Raw genomic sequence first — 18,614 nt, 5'->3', positions numbered from 1 at the left:
TGTTCTATATTTAGTTTTCTGAGGACCCTCCATACTGTTTTCCATAGGGGTTGTACCAGTTTACATTCCCACCAACAGTGCAGGAGGGTTCCCTTTTCTCCACACCCTCTCCAGCATTTGTTATTTGGAGACTTACTAATATGGCCATTCTGACTGGCATGAGGTAATATGTCATAGTTTACGTTTGCATTTCTCTAATAATTAGTGATGCTGAGCATTTTTTCATGTGCCTGTTGGCAATCTGTATGTCTTCTTTGGAGAAATGTCTATTTAGGTCTTCTGCCCATTTCTCAATTGAGTTCTTTGTATTTTTGCTGTTAAGTTGTATGAGTTGTTTGTATATTTTAGAGATTAAGCCATTGTGGTTGGATTGTTTGCAAATATTCTCTCCCATTCTGTAGGTAGTCTTTTTTTTTTTTATGGTTTCCTTTGCTGTACAAAATCTTGTAAGTTTGATTAGGTCCTATTTGTTTTTTTGTTTTGTTTTGTTTTTTTGTCTTTTTGCCTTTTCTAGGGCCGCACCCTTGGCATATGGAGGTTCCCAGGCTAGAGGTCTAATCGGAGCTGTAGCCACTGGCCTATACCAGAGCCACAGCAACGCAGGATCCGAGCCACATCTGTGACCCACACCAAAGCTCACAGCAATGCCAGATCCCTAACCCACTGAGCAAGACCAGGAATCAAACCCACAACCTCATGGTTCCTAGTTGGATTCGTTAACCACTGCGCCATGACGGGAACTCCTTATTTGTTTATTTTTGGTTTTATATTATTGCCTTGGAAGACTGACCTAAGAAAACATTTGTAGGGTTGATGTTAGGGAATGTTTTGCCTATGTTCTCTTCTAGGAGTTTGTGGTGTCATGTCTTATATTTCAGTCTTTAAGCCATTTTGAGTTTATTTTTGTTCATGGTGTGAGGGTGTGTTCTAGTTTCATTGATTTACATGTAGCTGTCTAGTTTTGCCAGCACCATTTGCTAAAGAGACTTTTTCCCATTTTATATTCTTGCCTCCTCTGTCAAAGATTAATTGCCTGTAGGTGTCTGGGTTTATTTCTAGGTTCTCTATTCTGTTTCATTGGTCTGTGTGTCTGTTTTGGTTCCAGTACCACACTGTCTTGATGACTGTAGTTATGTAATAATGTCTGAAGTCTGGGAGAGTTATGCCTCCTGCTTCCCCCACCCCCTACTCAGGGTTGCTTTGGCAATCCTGGGTCTTTTGTGATTCCATACAAATTTTTGATTGTTTGTTCTAGTTCTGTGAAAAGTGTCATGGGTGATTTGATAGGGATTGCATTGAATCTGTCGATTGCTTTGGGTAGTATGGCCATTTTTGCGATATTAATTCTCCCAACCCAGGAGCATGGAATATTTTTCCATTTCTTTGAATCCTCTTTAATTTCCGTCATTAATGTTTTATAGTTCTCAGCATATAAGTCTTTCACTTCCTTGGTCAGGTTAATTCCTAGGTATTTAATTTGGGGGGGCTGCAATTTAAAAGTTATTGTATTTTTATATTCCTTTTCTAATATTTTATTGTTAGTATATAGAAATGCAACTGGTTTCTGAATGTTAGTCTTGTATTCTCATACTTTGATGAATTCATTGACCAGTTCGAGTCATTTTTGTGTGGCATCCTTATGGCTTCCTGTATATAGTATCATGTCATCTGCCTAGAGTGACAATTTTACCTCTTCTGTTCCAACTTGGGTATGTTTTATTTTGTTTGTCTGATTGCTGTGGCTAGAACTTCCAATACTATGTTGAATCAAAGTGGTGAGAGTGGGCATCCTTGTCTTGTTCCCAATTTTAATGGGAAGGTTTTCAGCTTTTCTCCATTGAGTTATTGTATTGGCCATGAGTTTGTCATAAATGGTTTTTATTATGTTAAGATATGTTCCTTCTATACCCACTTTGGTAAGAGGTGTTTTGTTTGTTTGTTTGTGTTTTTTTTTTTTTTTTTTTTTGTCTTTTTGCTATTTCTTGGGCCGCTCCTGTGGCACATGGAGGTTCCCAGGCTAGGGGTCAAATCGGAGATGTAGCCACCGGCCTACACCAGGGCCACAGCAACGCGGGATCCAAGCCACGTCTGCAACCTACACCACAGCTCACGGCAACGCCAGATCGTTAACCCACTGAGCAAGGGCAGGGACCGAACCCGCAACCTTATGGTTCCTAGTCGGATTCGTTAACCACTGCGCCACGACGGGAACTCCTGTTTGTTGGAAGTTTTTTAATCACAGTTTCAATTTCAGTACTTAGGATTGGTCCATTCATCTTTTCTCTTTCCTCCTGGTTCAGTCTTGGAAGATTGTACCTTTCTAAAAATGTGACCATTTCTTCTAGGCTGTTCATTTTATTGGCATGTGGTTGCTTGTAGTAGTCTCTCATGATCCTCTGTATTTCTGTGGTGTTTGTTGTAACTTCTCTCTTTTCCTTTCTCATTTTATTTATTTGAGAAATCCCTTTTTTTCTTGATGAGTCTGGCTAAGGGTTTATCAATTTCGCTGATTTTTTTTCAAAGAACAAGCTTTTAGTTTCATTGATCCTTTCTATTTTTGTCTTCATTTACACTTCATTTATTTCTGCTCTGATATTTATGTTTTCTTTCCTTCTACTAACTTTGGGTTTTGTTTGTTCTTTCTCTGTTTGCTTGAGGTGTAAGTTTAGGTTTTATTTGAGATTTTTCTCATTTCCTGAAGTAGGCTTGTATTGCTGTGAGCGTCCTTCTTCGACCTGTTCTTGCTGTGCCCCAGGTTTGGATCATCATGTCGTCATTGTCATTTGTCTCTAGGTAGGTATTTTTAAATTTCCTCTTTGATTTCCTCAGTGACCCATTGGTTGTTTAGTAGCATATTGTTTAGTCTCCACGTGTTTGAGTTTTTGGCAGTTTTTTCTTGTTGTTGATTTTTAATTTTAGTGTTTTGTGATCAGAAAAGATGCTTAATAGGATTTCAGTTTTCTTAAATTTACTGAGGCTTGATTTCTGGCCCAGAATGTGATCTGTCCTAGAGAATGTTTCGTGTGTGCTTGAAAAGAATGTGTATTCTGTTTTCAGATGAAATGTTCTATAAATATCTAAGTCCATCTGGTCTAATGCATCATCTAAGGCCTGTGTTTCCTCATTGATTTTCTGTCTGGATGCTGTGTCCCTTGCTGTAAGTAGGGTTGTAAAGTCCCCCACTATTATTGTGCTATTGTCAATTTCTTCTTTTGTAACTGTTACTAAGGTGCTCCTGTGTTGGGTGCATATATATTTAAAATTGTTACATCTTCTTGGATTGATCCTTTGATCATTATGTAATGTCCTTCTCTATTTCTTATAGTATTCTTTTTTTAAGCTCTATTTTGTCTGATGTGAGTATTGCTACTCCAGCTTTCTTTCAATGTCTGTTTGGAAATGAAATATCTTTCATCCTCTTACTTTCAGTTAGTATGTGTCCTTAGAACAGAAGTGGGTCTGCTGTAGAGAACATATGTATGGGTCTTGTTTTTGCATCTGTTCACCTAGTCTATGTCTTTTGGTTGGAGCATTTAGTCTATTTACATTTAAGGTATTTATTGATATATGTGCTCTTATTCCCATTTTGTCCGTTGTTTTGGATTTTTGTTCTTTTTTTTTTTTTTCTTGTTCTCTTCTCTTCTCTCACAATTGCTGGGTTTGGTATCATATTTGCGTTTGGATGATTTCCTGCCTTTACTATATGTTTGCCTTTACCAATGAACCTTCTAATTGGTTATTTTTTTCTGGTTTCTAGTTGTGGCCATTTTTCTTCTGCCTAGAGAAATTCCTTTAGTATTTGTTGTAAAGCTGGTTTGGTGGTGCTGAATTCTCTTAGCTTTTGCTTGTCTGTAGTTTTTGATTCTCCCTCAAAGCTGAATGAGAGCCTTGCTATGTAGAGTATTCTTGGCTGTAGATTTTTTTTCTTTCATCACTCCCTCTGGCCTGTACAGTTTCTGATGAAAAACCAGCTGATAACCTTATTGGGTTTCCCTTGTATGTTATTTGTTGCTTTTCCCTAGCTGCTTTCAGTGTTTTCTCTGTGTCTTGAATTTTGGTCAGTTTGTTTAATATGTGTCTTGGGATTAATATGCTTATTGGGTTTATTCTATATGGTATTTGTCATGCTTCCTGGATTTGAGTGACTGATTGCTTTCCCACTTAGGGAACTTTTTGCCTATTACCTCTACAAATATTTTCTCTGGCCCTTTCTCTCTCTCTTCTCCTTCTGGCAGCCCTGTAATGCAAATGTTAGTGCATTTAAAGTTGTCCCAAGTTTCTCTTAGACTGTCCTCATTTCTTTTCATTCTTTTTTTTTTTTTTGTCTTTTTAGGGGCACATCTGCAGCATATGGAGGTTCCCAGGTTATTTATTTATTTATTTCAGGTTATTTCTCTATCTCCTGAAATCCGGGGCCCCAGCCTCGAGATCTGAGTCACACTGAATTTTTTTCTCATCTCCTTTGTTCTCTGTCCTCTGTTAGCTGGGGAACATGCAGGATGTTTGGGGGCACATAGAAGAGTCAGCTATCCAGGTGTTAGGGGAGAGTGCGGACAAATAAGATGTCAGACAGGCTGACAGCTGAGGGGACCATCTTTATTTTTTTTTAAGTATATTTTTATCATTTAAGCTCTTACATAATTTCTGTGAACAGAATACAAATTATTTGATAATTTGGATTTTATCTTTTTTAAAACTAGACATAATTATTTTGCTGAAATGAAGGCAAGGAAAACATTTTATGGAATGTATATGTATATAACCCTTTATAAATTACGTTAAATCTTTATTACTCATCCAAACATTGCTAATCCATTGACACACACTCAGACAAATCATCGTAAATAAATTCCATAATTTTCAGCATTTAGCCAACTTGCAGTCATATATAAACCATAGCTTTTTTTTTCTTTTTAGGGACGCACTTACAGCATATGGAAGTTCCCAGGCTAAGGGGTCGAAATGGAGCTATAGTTGCCAGCCTACACCACAGCCACAGCAACACAGGATCCAAGCCGGGTCTGTGACCTCCACCACAGCTCATGGCAAGGCCAGATTCTTAACCCACTGATTGAGGCCAAGGATCAAACCTGCATCCTCATGGATACTAGTCGGATTCTTTACCACTGAGCCACAATGGGAACTCCTAAACCATAGCTTTTTACAGCCTGTTTTGCTTAAAATTTTATTGGAGTTTAATTGATTTGCACTGTTGTGTTTCAGGTGTACAGCAGAATGAACATTATGCATATATACATTCTTTTTCAGATTCTTTTCCAATATTACAGAATATTGAGTAGAGTTCCCTGGGCTATACAGTAGATCCTTGTTCATTACGATTTTTTGTTTTTGTTTTTTTTTGTCTTTTGGGGGCCACACGCACAGCATATGGAGGTTCCCAGGCTAGGGGTCCAATCGGAGCTGTAGTCTCCGGCCTACACCACAGCCACAGCAATGCTAGATCTGAGCCGTGTCTGCAACCTACACCACAGCTCACGGCAATGCTAGATCTGAGCCGTGTCTGCAACCTACACCACAGCTCACGGCAATGCCGGATCCTTAACCCACTGAGTGAGGCCAGGGATCGAACCCACAACCTCATGGTTCCTAGTTGGATTAGTTTCCACTGCGCCACAACAGGAAATCCCATTATGTTGTATATATAATAGTGTGTATATGTTAATACCAAACTCCTAATTGATCCTTCTCTCCCTGCATTTCTTCTTTGGTAATCATAAGTACAGTTTTGAAATCTTTGAATCTGTTTCTCTTGTGTAAATAAGTTCATTTGAATCATATTTTAAATTAGATTCCACATATAAGCAATATCATGTGATATTTGTCTTTCTGTCTGACTTCACTTAGCATGAGAATCTCTGGATCCATCTGTGTTGTTGCAAATGGGATTATTTCATTCTTTTGTATACCTAAGTAATATTCCATTGTACATATGCACCACATCTTCTTAATCCAGTCTCCTGTTGATAGACATTTAGGGTTGCATCCATGTCTTGGCTACTGTATACAGTCCTATAGGGAACATAGGGGCGCATGTATGTTTTTTTTTTTTTAAATAATTTTTATTTTTTCCATATTAGCTGATTTACAGTGTTCTGTCAATTTTCTACTGCACAGCGAGGTAACCCAGTCACACATACATGTATACATTCTTTTTCTCACATTATCGTGCTCCATCACAAGTGAGCAGACACAGTTCCCAGTGCTACACAGCAGAATCTCATTGCTTATCCATTCAAAGGCAATAGTTTGCATCTATTAACCCCAGTCCCTCCCTCCCCCTCCCCCCCGCCTTGGCAACCACAAGTCTGGTCTCCAAGTCCATGAGTTTCTTTTCTGTGGAAAGGTTCATTTGTTCCATATATTAAATTCTAGACATAAGTGAAATCGTATGGTATTTGTCTTTTTCTTTCTGACTTACTTTACTTAGTATGAGAGTCTCTAGTTCCACCCATGTTGCTGCAAATGGCATTATTTTGTTCTTCTTTATAGCTGAGTAGTATTCCATTGTGTATATATTCCACATCTTCTCAATCCAATCATCTCTCAATGGACATTTAGGTTGTTTCCATGTCTTGGCTATTGTGAATAGTGGTGCAGTGAACATGCAGGAGCGTGTGTCTTTTTTCAAGGAAAGTTTTGTCTGGATATATGCCCAAGAGTGGGATTGCTGGGTCATATGGTAGTTCTATGTATAGTTTTCTAAGGTACCTCAACACTGTTTTCCATCATGGTTGTACCAGTTTACATTCCCACCAACAGTGCAGGAGGGTTCCCTTTTCTCCACACCCTCGTCAGCATTTGTTATTTGTGGACTTATGAATGATGGCCATTCTGTCTGGTGTGAGGTGGTACCTCATAGTAGTTTTGATTTGCATTTCTCTAATAATCAGTGATGTTGAACATTTTTTCATGTGCTTGTTGGCCATCTGTATATCTTCTTTGGAGGAATGTCTATTCAGGTCTTTTGCCCATTTTTCAATTAGGTTTTTTGGCTTTTTTGCTGTAGAGTTGTATAAATTGTGTGTATATTTTAGAGATTAAGCCCTTGTCGGTTTCATCATTTGAAACTATTTTCTCCCATTCTGTAAGTTGTCTTTTTTTTCATGGTTTCCTTTGCTGTGCAAAAGGTTGTCAGTTTGATTAGGTCCCATTGGTTTACTTTTGCTTTTATTTCTCTTGTTTTGGGGTACTGACCTGAGAAAATATTTGTAAGGTTGCTATCAGAGAATGTTTTGCCTATGTTCTCTTCTAGGAGTTTGCTAGTATCTTGTCTTACATTTAAGTCTTTAATCCATTTTTTTTTTTGTCTTTTTTTGCCATTTCTTTGGGCCGCTCCCACGGCATATGGAGGTTCCCAGGCTAGGGGTCAAATCAGAACTGTAGCTGCCAGCCTACGCCAGAGCCACAGCAATGAGGGATCTGAGCCGTGTCTGCTACCTACACCACAGCTCACGGCAATGCCGGATCGTTAACCCACTGAGCAAGGGCAGGGATCAAACCTGCAACCTCATGGTTCCTAGTCAGATTCGTTAACCACTGCGCCACAACGGGAACTCCTTTTAATCCATTTTGAGTTTATTTTTGTACATGGTGTGAGGGTATGTTCTACTTTCTTTGATTTACATGTGGCTGCCCAGTTTTCCCAGCACCACTTGCTGAAAAGACTGTCTTTTTACTGTTTTATATTCTTGCCTCCTTTGTTGAAGATTAATTGACCATAGGTGTCTGGGTTTATTTCTGGGTTCTCTATTTTGTTCCATTGGTCGGTCTGTCTGTTTTGGTTCCAGTACCACACTGTCTTGATGACTGTGGCTTTGTAATATTGCCTGAAGTCTGGGAGAGTTATGCCTCCTGCTTGGTTTATGTTCCTCAGGATTGCTTTGGCAATTTTGGGTCTTTTATGTTTCCATATAAATGTTTGGATTGTTTGTTCTAGTTCAGGGGAAAATGTCATGGGTAATTTGATAGGGATTTCATTGACTCTATCGGTTGCTTTGGGTAGTATGGCCATTTTTACAATATTGTTCCAACCCAGGAGCATGGAACATCTTTCTATTTCTTTGAATCCTCTTTAATTTCCTTCATTAATGTTTTATAGTTCTCAGCATATAAGTCTTTCACCTCCCTGGTCAGGTTTACTCCTAGGTATTTAATTTTAGTGATTTTTAAAAGATACTGTATTTTTCTATTCCTTTTCTAATACAGTTAGTATACAGAAATGCAACTGATTTCTGAATGTTAATCTTGTATTCTCATACTTTGCTGAATTCATTGACCAGTTCAAGTAGTTTTTGTATGGAGTCCCTAAGAGCTTTGTATATATAATATTATGTCATGTGCATAGAGTGACAGTTTTACCTCTTCTCTTCCAATTTGGATACCTTTTATTTCTTTTGTCTGATTGCTGTGGCTAGGACTTGCAATACTATGTGGAATCAAAGTGGTGAGAGTGGGCATCCTTGTCTTGTTCCAGGCTTTTAGCAGGAAGGCTTTTAGCTTTTCTCCATTGAGTATTATATGTGCTGTGGGTTTGTCATAAATGGCTTTTATTATGTTAATGTATGTTCACTCTGTATCCACTTGGTAAGAGTTCTTTATCATGAATGGATGTTGGACTTTGTCAAATGCTTTTTCTGCATCTATTGAGATGATATGTGGTTTTTGACTTCTTTTGCTAATGTGGTATATGACATTGATTGATTTGTGTATGTTGAACCATCGTTGTGAACCTGGGATGAATCCCACTAGGTCATGTGTATGATCTTTTTTATGTGTTGTTGGATTTGGTTGGCTAAAATTTTGTTGAGAATTTTTGCATCTATGTTCATCAAAAATGCTGGTCTATACTTTTCTTTTTTGGTAATATCTTTGTATGGTTTTGGTATTAGGGTGATGGTGGCTTCATGGAATTTCTTTGAGAGTGTTCCTTCTTCAACCATTTGGAAAAGTTTAAGGAGGATGGGTATAAGTTCTTTTTGTATGTTTGGTAGAATTTGCCTATGAAGCCATCTGGTCCTGGGCTTTTGTTTGTAGGGAGTGTTTTTTTATTATTATTATTACACATTCAATTTCATTTCTAGTGATCAGTCTGTTCATTTTAATCTAGTTCTTCTATTACAGTTTGCAGGCTGTCTCTAGAAAGCTGTCCATTTCTTCTAGGTTGTCAAATTTTTTGGCATATAATGTTCATAGTATTTTCATACGGTTTTTTGGTATTTCTGCAGTATCCATTGAAATTTCTCCTTTTACATTTCTTATTTTTTTTCTTCGCTTTTTTTTCTCTCTTCTCGGCGAGTCTGGCCAGAGGTTGGTCAATTTTGTTTACCTTTTCAAAGAACCGGCTCTTAGTTTTATTTTTTTCTGTTATTTTTTGAATCTCTATTTAATTGATTTTCTCGCTGATCTTTATGATTTCCTTCCTTCTGCTGTCTTTGGGTTTTGTTTGTTCTTCTTTTTCTTTTTTTTTTTTTTTTTTTTTTTCTTTTTTGTCTCTTTGCCTTTTTTTTTTAGGGCCACTTCTGCGGCATATGGAGATTCCCAGGCTAGGGGTCGAACTGGAGCTGTAGTCACCGGCCTACGCCAGAGCAACACGGGATCCGAGCCCCGTCTGCAACCTACACCACAGCTCACGGCAACACCAGATCCTTGACCCACTGAGCAAGGCCAGGGATCGAACCCAGAACCTCATGGTTCCTAGTCGGATTCGTTAACCACTGTGCCACGATGGGAACTCCTGTTCTTCTTTTTCTAATTCATTTAGGTGGTGGGTTAAGTTGTCAATTTGAGATTTTTCTTCTTTTTTTTGAGGAAGGCCTGTATCACAATGAATTTCCCTCTAGATACGGCTTTTTTTGGCATCCCATAGATTTTGAATGATTGTGTCTTCATTATCATTTGTCTCGAGGTATTTTTTAATTTCCTTTTTGATTTCTTCATTGACTCATTGGTTTTTTAGTTGTTTAGTCTCCACATAGTCAGTTTTTCTCATTTTTTTTCTGTGGTTGGTTTCTAGTTTCATGCCATTGTGGTCAGAGAAGATACCTGAAATAATTTCTATACTCTTACATTTGTTGAGATTAGTTTTGGGAGTTCCCATCGTGGCTCAGTGGTTAACAAATCCCACTAGGAACCCTGAGGTTGCAGGTTCAATCCCTGGCCTTGCTCAATGGGTTAAGGATCCAGCATTGCCGTGAGCTGTGGTGTAGATCAGACATGGCTCAGATCCTGTGTTGCTGTGGCTGTGGCATAGGCTGGCGGCTCCAATTAGACCCCTAGCCTGGGAACCTCCATATGCCACAGCTGTAGCCCTAGAAAAGACCAAAAAAAAAAAAAAAAAAAAAGGTTAGTTTTGTGTCCCAGCATGTGGTCAATCATTGAGAATGTTTCATGTGCACTTAAAAAAAAAAAATATATATATATATATATATATATATATATATATATATATATATATATATATGGATGTAATGTCCTAAAAATGTCAATGAAGTCTAATTTGTCTATTGTGTCATTTAGGATCTCTGCTGCCTTATTGATTTTTCTGCCTAGAGGATCTGTCCATTGATGGAGTAGGGTGTTAAAATCTCCTACTATTATTGTAGTCCCTTCACTTTCTCCTTTTACATCTGTTAGTATTTGTTGTATGTATCTGGGTGCTCTTTTATTAGAGACATATATATTGACAATTGTAATGTCCTCTTCTTGAATTGATCCTTTTATCATTAAATAGTGTCCTTCTTTGTCTTTCTTTATGGCCTTCATTTTAAAATCTATTTTGTCTGATAGGAGTATTGCAACTCCTGCTTTCCTGTCTTTTCCACTGGCATGAATATATTTTCCCATCCTCTCACTTTCAATGTGTATGTGTCCTTTGCCCTAAGGTGAGTCTCTTGTGAACACCATATTGTAGGCTCTCGCTTTTTTATCCAGTCTGCCACTCTGTGTCTTTTGATCGGGGCATTCAGTCCATTGATATTTAAGGTAATTATTGATAAATATGTATTTATTGCCATTTCAAACCTTGCTTTCCAGCTGCTTGTGTTTCTTTGTTCCTTTTTCTGGTTGGATGATTTCCTTTTATTTTATTCTTGTACACTTTTCTTTTTAGTTTTTGTGAATGTAATGTTTGGTTTTGATTTGTGGTTGCCCTGTTTTTCAAGTATGTTAACCCCTTGCTGTATCTGCTTGCTTTAGCCTGATAGTCATATAGGCTCAAACACATTATATATATTAAAAAAAAAAAGTCTAGATTTTCTTACTTTCCTTCTCCCCACTCTATGATTTTGAAGTCATTTTTTTAACATCCTTTTGTTTGTCCTTTTGCTGTTCCTTATGTTTATCATCACTTTTACAATAGGCTTTTTTTGTTTGTTTTTTTCATTTTCGATCTGTATACTGGCTTATTTAAGTGATTGCTTTCCAACTGTGATTTCCTCCATCCTATTTCTTCTTTAGAGAAGCCCTTCAGTATTTTTTTTTTTTTGTCTGTTCTACTATATTGATCTCTTTATTTTTTTTTAATAATTTTTTTTTATTTTCCCACTGTACAGCAAGGGGGTCAGGTTATCCTTACATGTATACATTACAATTACATTTTTTCCCCCACCCTTTCTTCTGTTGCATCATGAGTATCTAGACAAAGTTCTCAATGTTATTCAGTAGGATCTCCTTGTAAATCTATTCTAAGTTGTGTCTGATAATCCCAAGCTCCCGATCCTTCCCACTCCCTCCCCCTCCCATCAGGCAGCCACAAGTCTCTTCTCCAAGACCATGATTTTCTTTTCTGAGGAGATGTTCATTTGTGCTGGATATTAGATTCCAGTTATAAGTGATATCATCTGGTATTTGTCTTTGTCTTTCTGGCTCATTTCACTCAGTATGAGATTCTCTAGTTCCATCCATGTTGCTGCAAATGGCATTATGTCATTATTCTTTTTTATGGCTGAGTAGTATTCCATTGTGTATATATTCCACATCTTCCAAATCCAATCATCTGTCGATGGACATTTGGATTGTTTCCATGTCCTGGCTATTGTGAATAGTGCTGCAATGAACATGCGGATGCACGTGTCCCTTTTAAGTAGAGTTTTGTCCGGATAGATGTCCAAGAGTGGGATTGCGGGGTCATATGGAAGTTCTATGTATAGATTTCTAAGGTATCTCCAAACTGTTCTCCATAGTGGCTGTACCAGTTGACATTCCCACCAACAGTGCAGGAGGGTTCCCTTTTCTCCACAGCCCCTCCAGCACTTGTTATTTGTGGATTTATTAATGATGGCCATTCTGACTGGTGTGAGGTGGTATCTCATGATAGTTTTGATTTGCATTTCTCTTATAATCAGCAATGTTGAGCATTTTTTCATGTGTTTGTTGGCCATCTGTATATCTTCTTTGGAGAAATGTCTATTCAGGTCTTTTGCCCATTTTTCCATTGATTGATTGGTTTTTTTGCTGTTGGGTTGTATAAGCTGTTTATATATTCTAGAGATTAAGCCCTTGTCAGTTGCATCATTTGAAACTGTTTTCTCCCATTCTGTAAGTTGTCTTTTTGTTTTCTTTTGGGTTTCCTTTGCTGTGCAAAAGCTTTTCAGTTTGATTAGGTCCCATGGGTTTATTTTTGCTCTAATTTCTATTGCTTTGGGAGACTGACCTGAGAAAATATTCATGATGTTGATGTCAGAGAGTGTTTTGCCTATGTTTTCTTCTAGGAAGTATTTCTTTTAGAGTGGGTTTAGTGTTGCTGTACTCTTTTAGCTTCTGTTTGTTGGAGAAATTCTTTGTTTCTCCTTCTGTTTTAAATAATATTCTTGCTGAGTAGAGTATTCTTGGCTGCAAATTTTTCCCTTTTAGAATTTTGAATATATCTTGCCACTGTCTTCTGGCATGTAGTGTTTCTGTAGAGAAATCAGCTGATAGCCTTATAGGGGTTCCCTTATAATTAACACTTTGTGTTTCTCTTGCTGCCTTTAGAATCCTCTCTTTAAATTTTGCCACTTTTTATTATAATGTCTTGGTGTTGGCCTATTTGGGTTCAACTTGTTTGGGGCCCTCTGTGTTTTCTGTATCTTGATATCTGTTTCCTTTAGATTTGGAGTTTTCAGACATAATTTCTTCAAATATATTTTCAATCCCCTTTTCGTTTCCTTCTGGAATTCCTATTATGCATAGATTGGCCCAGTTTATGTTATCCCATAGATCTCTCATATTGCTTTCATGTTTTTCTCATTTGGTTCTTTGTCTGCTGCCCTGATTGGGTGATTTTCATTATTCTATCTTCCAAGTCACTAATTTGTTTCTCTGCATTACTCATCCTGCTCTTTAGTGCCTTTAACTCAGTTTGTCTCTGCAAGTGAATTTTCTAATTTTTCTTGGCTCCTCCCTATATTATCTACTCCTTTTCTAATGTAATCTGCATTACTGTTTATACCTGCTCTTAATTCCTTCATATTCACCCTTAATTCCTTCAGTATTTTCACTATCTCCCTTTTGAACTCAGTGTCTGTTAGACTCCACTGTTTCAGGTGATTTGCTGCTTTAGGTGAATTCTCCTGTTCTTTTAACTGGGAATGGTTCCTGAGCTTCTTCATTTCACTTATACTTTCCCTTTTCTGTGAGTTTAGGGAAACCAACTACTGTAGTCTTGGAGGGCTAGTTCTATGCAAGAGCACCCCTTTGTGTTTTGTAGGGGTTACTATTTATTTTCGGCCTGGGAGTTTGGATATTTGCTGCTTCTTTCTTTGGCGTTGAGTAGGCTGTCATCCCCCTGAGGATATTTCCAGGGAAAAGGAGACAATGGGCAGGGCCTGGTTGCTGGGCTCTGGACAGCAGCAAGGACCTGCAGGAAGTTGATGCAGGCTACTCCTACTTGCAGGGCCCTGAGAAGTGGCCATGAGCCTCTGGCAGATTTAGATGGTGCCTGGAGCATTTGGTAGTGGCAGTGGCAGGGTCTGTGAGTTCCCAGGGGAGTGAGCAATAGTGGGTGGTGTTCAGTCACAATGCCCTCCTCTGCGGTGCCTTGCTTCTCCTGCGGGCCCAGACCTCTTCCCAGGATCCCTCAGCTCCCCTGCCAGGGGTGCACTGCTCCATAGCCCCTCAGGCTGTCTCCACCCAGCCAACCCTAGTCCTATCCTTGGAAGTGACCTCCAGAGCCTGAGTCTCAGCGCCCGGCCCCCACCTGAGTGTCTCAGACTGTGGTGTCCAGGGCGGTGGGGCAGACGATCTGTGTGGCGCTCACTCCACTTTGCCCTCCTCAGTCCAGCTGCCGTGCTTTTCTCAGTGACTTTGAGGTCCCTGGGTCTCAACTGATCTCCCCATCGGTTAGGTGGCTCCCCAGCGTGTGGGTTCCTTTTCTCTTTGACAGCTCCTCTCAGGAGTGCTAGTGCTGTCCTGATTCCTTTTCTCTCTTTTTTTTCTTTTGTTCTACCCAGTTATGTGGAGCGTTTCTTGCCCTTTTCAGAGGTTTAAATTCTTTGCCAGCATTCAGATATTCTGTGCGAATCATTCTACATGTCATTGTGGTTTTTTCCTCAGTGATGCAATTATGTGTTTATTTAAAGAGAGAAGAGAGGGAAGATAGGTGTGGAGAACATACAGGCACAGGCAGGCTGCAGGGGTTGGGGGGGTGCAAAGGGAGAGAGAAGGAGACTCAGAAATAGCAAGAGAGGAAGAGTGTAGTTGTGTGTTTTTGATGTGTTTGTGGGAGAAGGTGAGTGCGACACCTTACTCTTCTGCCATCTTGATGCTTCTCTGAGGTCCCTCGTTTTCTTACTGAACTTTTGTCTCCAGGTATTTTTGGTGTAGAGACCTAAGGTTAATTCCGTGACAGAAGAAACAGAAGTCAGGGCCCATGTTGTTTCTTGTCTGGACGGGAAGACTCAGAATTCGCGCACCCCAGGTCGGACCCCTGTGCTTCCTCCTCACGCAGAAGCACAGGGGACCTTTCCTCCCTCCGCCCTGGCAGGTGGGCGCTGTCCTGGTCAGGAAGGCGGGGAAGCAGCTGGGCATTGACTTAAATCAGTCCTCGGCTTCAGAGCTCTCGGTGGTGGTGCCTTTCATCCTGCCACCCAGCAGGGAAGTGTTAGGCTGTTCTATTGTGTTGGGAACATGGACGGAGTTTCCACTGAAGGCAGATTGGTCCATTGCCTCCCACTCAGTAGTCCTAGGGGGATCCAGAAGTATTTCTGTCACGTGAATTTCTTTGCTTTTTTTTTCTTTGCATTCCCCCTCCTCCTTTTTACAACCCCATTCTTGTTACAGGGAATTTCCCAGGTTAGTGGTCAAATCAGAGCTGCAGCTGCCAGCCTACGCCACAGCCACGGCAACGCGGGATCCGAGCTGTGTCTGCTGGATCCTTAACCCAGTGAGCAAGGCCAGGGATTGAACCCGCATCCTCATGGATACTAGTCAGATTCATTTCTGCCGCATCACAACCGGAATTCCTGCCTTTTATTTATTTATTTATTTTCATTTTATTTTTTTCCCTTTTTAGGGCCATACCCTTGGCATATGGAAGTTCCCAGGTTAGGGGTCAAATTGGAGCTGCAGCTATAGGCCTATGCTGAGCCGTGGCAACACTGCATCCTAGCTACATCTGTGACTGGCAACGCTGGATCCTTAACCCAGTGAGCAAGGCCAGGGATCAAACCTGCATCCATGTCATGGAGACGGTGTCAGGTCCTTAACCTGCTGAGCTGCAATGGGAACTCCAATTTTTTTTTTTTTTTTTTGCTCCTTTGAGACATGTGGAAGTTCCCTGGGCCAGGGATCAAACCCTTGGTACAACAGTGATGCAAGCCACTGCACTGACAACTCCGGATCCTTAACCTGCTGCGCCACAAGAGAAAGCGAACTCCTATGCGAAGTTCTTTATGGCTGGGACTTGGGGTTGGTCGTTGAGACCAGGCATTTTTGTTAAAGGGCCTCACGGCCGCCCACGAGCTCCTTTGACCAGCTGGTTGCCCTGCCTTCTGTGATCCGAGAGCAGATGCTGCGGTTTAAAGGGTACAGAGTGTGGCTCGCCGTCTGATCGTTGTATACAGCAGGCTGGGACCTGGCTTCTTGCAGCCGACAGGGTGGCAAGAGCGCACAGAAGCCACTTGAAGTTCAGCCCTTTTCCAGGGGCTGGACTTGCTCATTTGTCTTTCTGTTCCTCTTCCACCCACAAATCAACCTGTCCGTTTGTAGTGGGCATACGAGCTGGGTCTGTCCAACGAGGAGCCGGTTAGTATCCCGGTCCATGCCTGCGAACACTTCTACCTTCTGACTCGCCCCTGGGAGACCCCTCTGCAGAGCAACACACCAAGTGAGGACCTGCGCTTTGTCTTCCATCTCGTTTCCTTGCCCCGGTCTGTCCTCTGCAAAGGCTGCCGTCCCGCTGAGGACAGGCCGTGCCCGGGAGAGCCTCGTCTCTTCCGGAGCATGGGACAGGGAGGGGACCCCATTCTGGCCTGACTTTAATGACTCTTCGAGGAAGGGTGGCCCGGACGGGCCTTCCGCTGGAGCCGTTGGCTTGGCTCTCTGCCAGCTAGCTGGCGACCCAAACGGAGGTCTACACTGAGCCTGTTTGCGAAGTTAGCGAGGTCTTGACTGGGTGCTGGACGCTGTGGAGGCGTCCTGGGTGAGCTCTAAACTCGGGCTGTTAACCGAGTCCCTCCTGGGGCCTCGGCCCGGGTGTGATGGCACCTTGAGGCCCTCAGCCCTGGAGCGGGCTCTGCAGCCCCCACTCCCGCCGGGCTTTCACGTGGCACCGGGCCGGTCGGGCAGTTTGACTCGGAGAACTAGTCAGAGCTTCTAGGGACGCGATCAGGCTCGGGATCACCTGAGGAACGTTCTGCACTGTGAGAGTGTGGGGGGTCCCCCCCATGACCCGGAGAGGGTTTTAAGCGAACGGATGCCTGTGTCCGCGGGGGGGTGCTGTCTGGTTGAGAAGGCCAGTCCCGGGTGTTGCTGTTTGGCGCTCTCTGCCCAGGAGCCCGCCGGCTCGCCTCTGAAGCCCGTCTCTCCCCTCTGCTCCCCGCTCCCTTGTCGTTTCTCTTCCTCAGCTGTGGTGGATGCTGACGGCAGAATTTACATCCGCAACTGGCAGGGCGGCATCCTGTCCGGGGGCTTCGAGAAGAACCCGAAACCGATTTTCACCGAGGGCAAGAACCAGCTGGAGATTCAGAATCTGCAGGAAGACTGGGATCACTTTGGTGTGTGAACGAGCTCACGACAGGAATGCCTGATACTTGTCTGCGATGCTTTAATTTCCTAAGCGTTGTAAGGAATAGTTCCTTCCTTGGTCTTTGTAACAAGCCTGAGGGCAGTTACCCAGTTTGCCTGTTGTAAGGTTGCGTTTGCTGACGAGCAGGTTCGAGGAACTAAAACCATGTAAAGGAAGCTCTGGCTTCTTGCTTGCCACTTAGAGTCACCGCTGACACTGAGGCTGGGAGGAGGCCTCTTTGGTGCAGAGAGCTGAGGACTCTGGGTCTGGTTTCGCCGTAGAGCCCCTGCTGAGCTCCCTCCTGCGCAGGATGCCGGAGCTGGAGCGTCTGGAGATCCTGAAGCTGGTCAACTGCCCCGAGACCTTCACCCCAGACATGAGGTGCATCCTGGGCGAGTCTCCTTCCGTGCGGGGCTACTTCGTCCTGGCGGGAATGAACTCTGCCGGCCTTTCGTTTGGTGGAGGAGCGGGGAGGTAAGCGCTCCAGCCCGGCTTGCTGGGCTCCTCCTCTCTGGAGGTGCTTCTTGTTCACATGGTCTGGGACATACTCAGTCCAGGGTGTTCGGAGGAAGAGGAAGACCCGGTAGTGACAGAGCTGTCCCCTTCAAGGTACTCACCGGGGGAGGCTCTCCCCGGCTTCCGGAAATGCCGCTGTGCCGAGCGTTTGTGGGATTCCTCTTTCGGAGTCAGCCCGGAGCCTGGGGGATGTTTTGTTTTTTGGTAATATTTATGGTCATAATAATTGTTGTTCATTCATGAAATTGGAAATAAAAAGAGTAGGTTTTGAGTTCCTGTTGTAGTGCAGCAGAAACAAATCCGATTAGGAACCATGAGGTTGTGGGTTTGATCCCTGGCCTTGCACAGTGGCTTAAGGATCTGATGTTGCTGTGAGCTTGGTGTAGGCTGCAGATGCGGCTCGAACCTGGCGTGGCTGTGGCTGGCAGCTGTCACTAGCCATTCATGCCGCTATGACTCCATATGCCATGGGTGTGGCCCTAAAAAGCAGGAGTAGGTTTGGAAGATGATGAGATTGCAATAGACATATGTGCCTACTCAGAGTTTCCCGGATGTAGTTGCTCAAAAAACAGTTGGGTAGGGAGTTCCTGTTGTGGCTCAGCAGGTGAAGAACCCGACTAGAATCCATCCATGAGGATGTAGGTTTGATCCCTGGCCTTGCTCAGTGGGTTAAGGATCCACTGTTACCGTGAGCTGTGGCAGGCCAGCAAGTGCAGCTCTGATTTGACCCCAGCCCAGGAACTTCCACGTGCCGCAGTTCGGCTTGCAAAGCAAAACAAAATGAAACAGTTGGGTAAGCAGACTAAAGCTGATGACTAAGTTTCTGGACGGAAGCTTAGAATAGTAAAAGATCCCTGGCTGCTTCTGTCTGATGATG

The 18,614-nt window shown here is 42.1% G+C and overlaps 1 protein-coding gene across 3 annotated transcripts in view; it reads left to right on the top strand.

The window, feature by feature from the left end:
• LOC102164581 (pyruvate dehydrogenase phosphatase regulatory subunit, mitochondrial-like) overlaps positions 1–17,798 on the top strand; it is a 58,974-nt gene extending 41,176 nt beyond the window's left edge. The window contains exons 3-5 of one of the 3 annotated variants that reach the window (XR_014805515.1): positions 16,204–16,321; positions 17,061–17,277; positions 17,503–17,695. Coding sequence is in view for 1 of the 3 variants with exons in the window: in XM_084959644.1 (XP_084815770.1) it covers positions 16,204–16,321; positions 17,061–17,210; positions 17,503–17,699 (465 nt within the window). In the remaining 2 variants the exon portion in view is untranslated. Of the gene's footprint in view, positions 1–16,203; positions 16,322–17,060; positions 17,278–17,423 lie in introns of all 3 variants that reach the window. The other 2 variants (XR_014805516.1, XM_084959644.1) reach the window with 2 other exon arrangements.
• Positions 17,799–18,614: the final 816 nt, after the last annotated feature.

Source organism: Sus scrofa, chromosome 6 (genome assembly GCF_054392235.1).
Source record: "Sus scrofa isolate SSC_HxYL_T2T_F1_AM1 chromosome 6, Sscrofa_HxYL_maternal_Yorkshire_Landrace_v2.0, whole genome shotgun sequence".
Classification (NCBI taxonomy): Eukaryota; Metazoa; Chordata; class Mammalia; order Artiodactyla; family Suidae; genus Sus; species Sus scrofa.
This window is presented reverse-complemented; position numbering and strand designations above follow the sequence as displayed.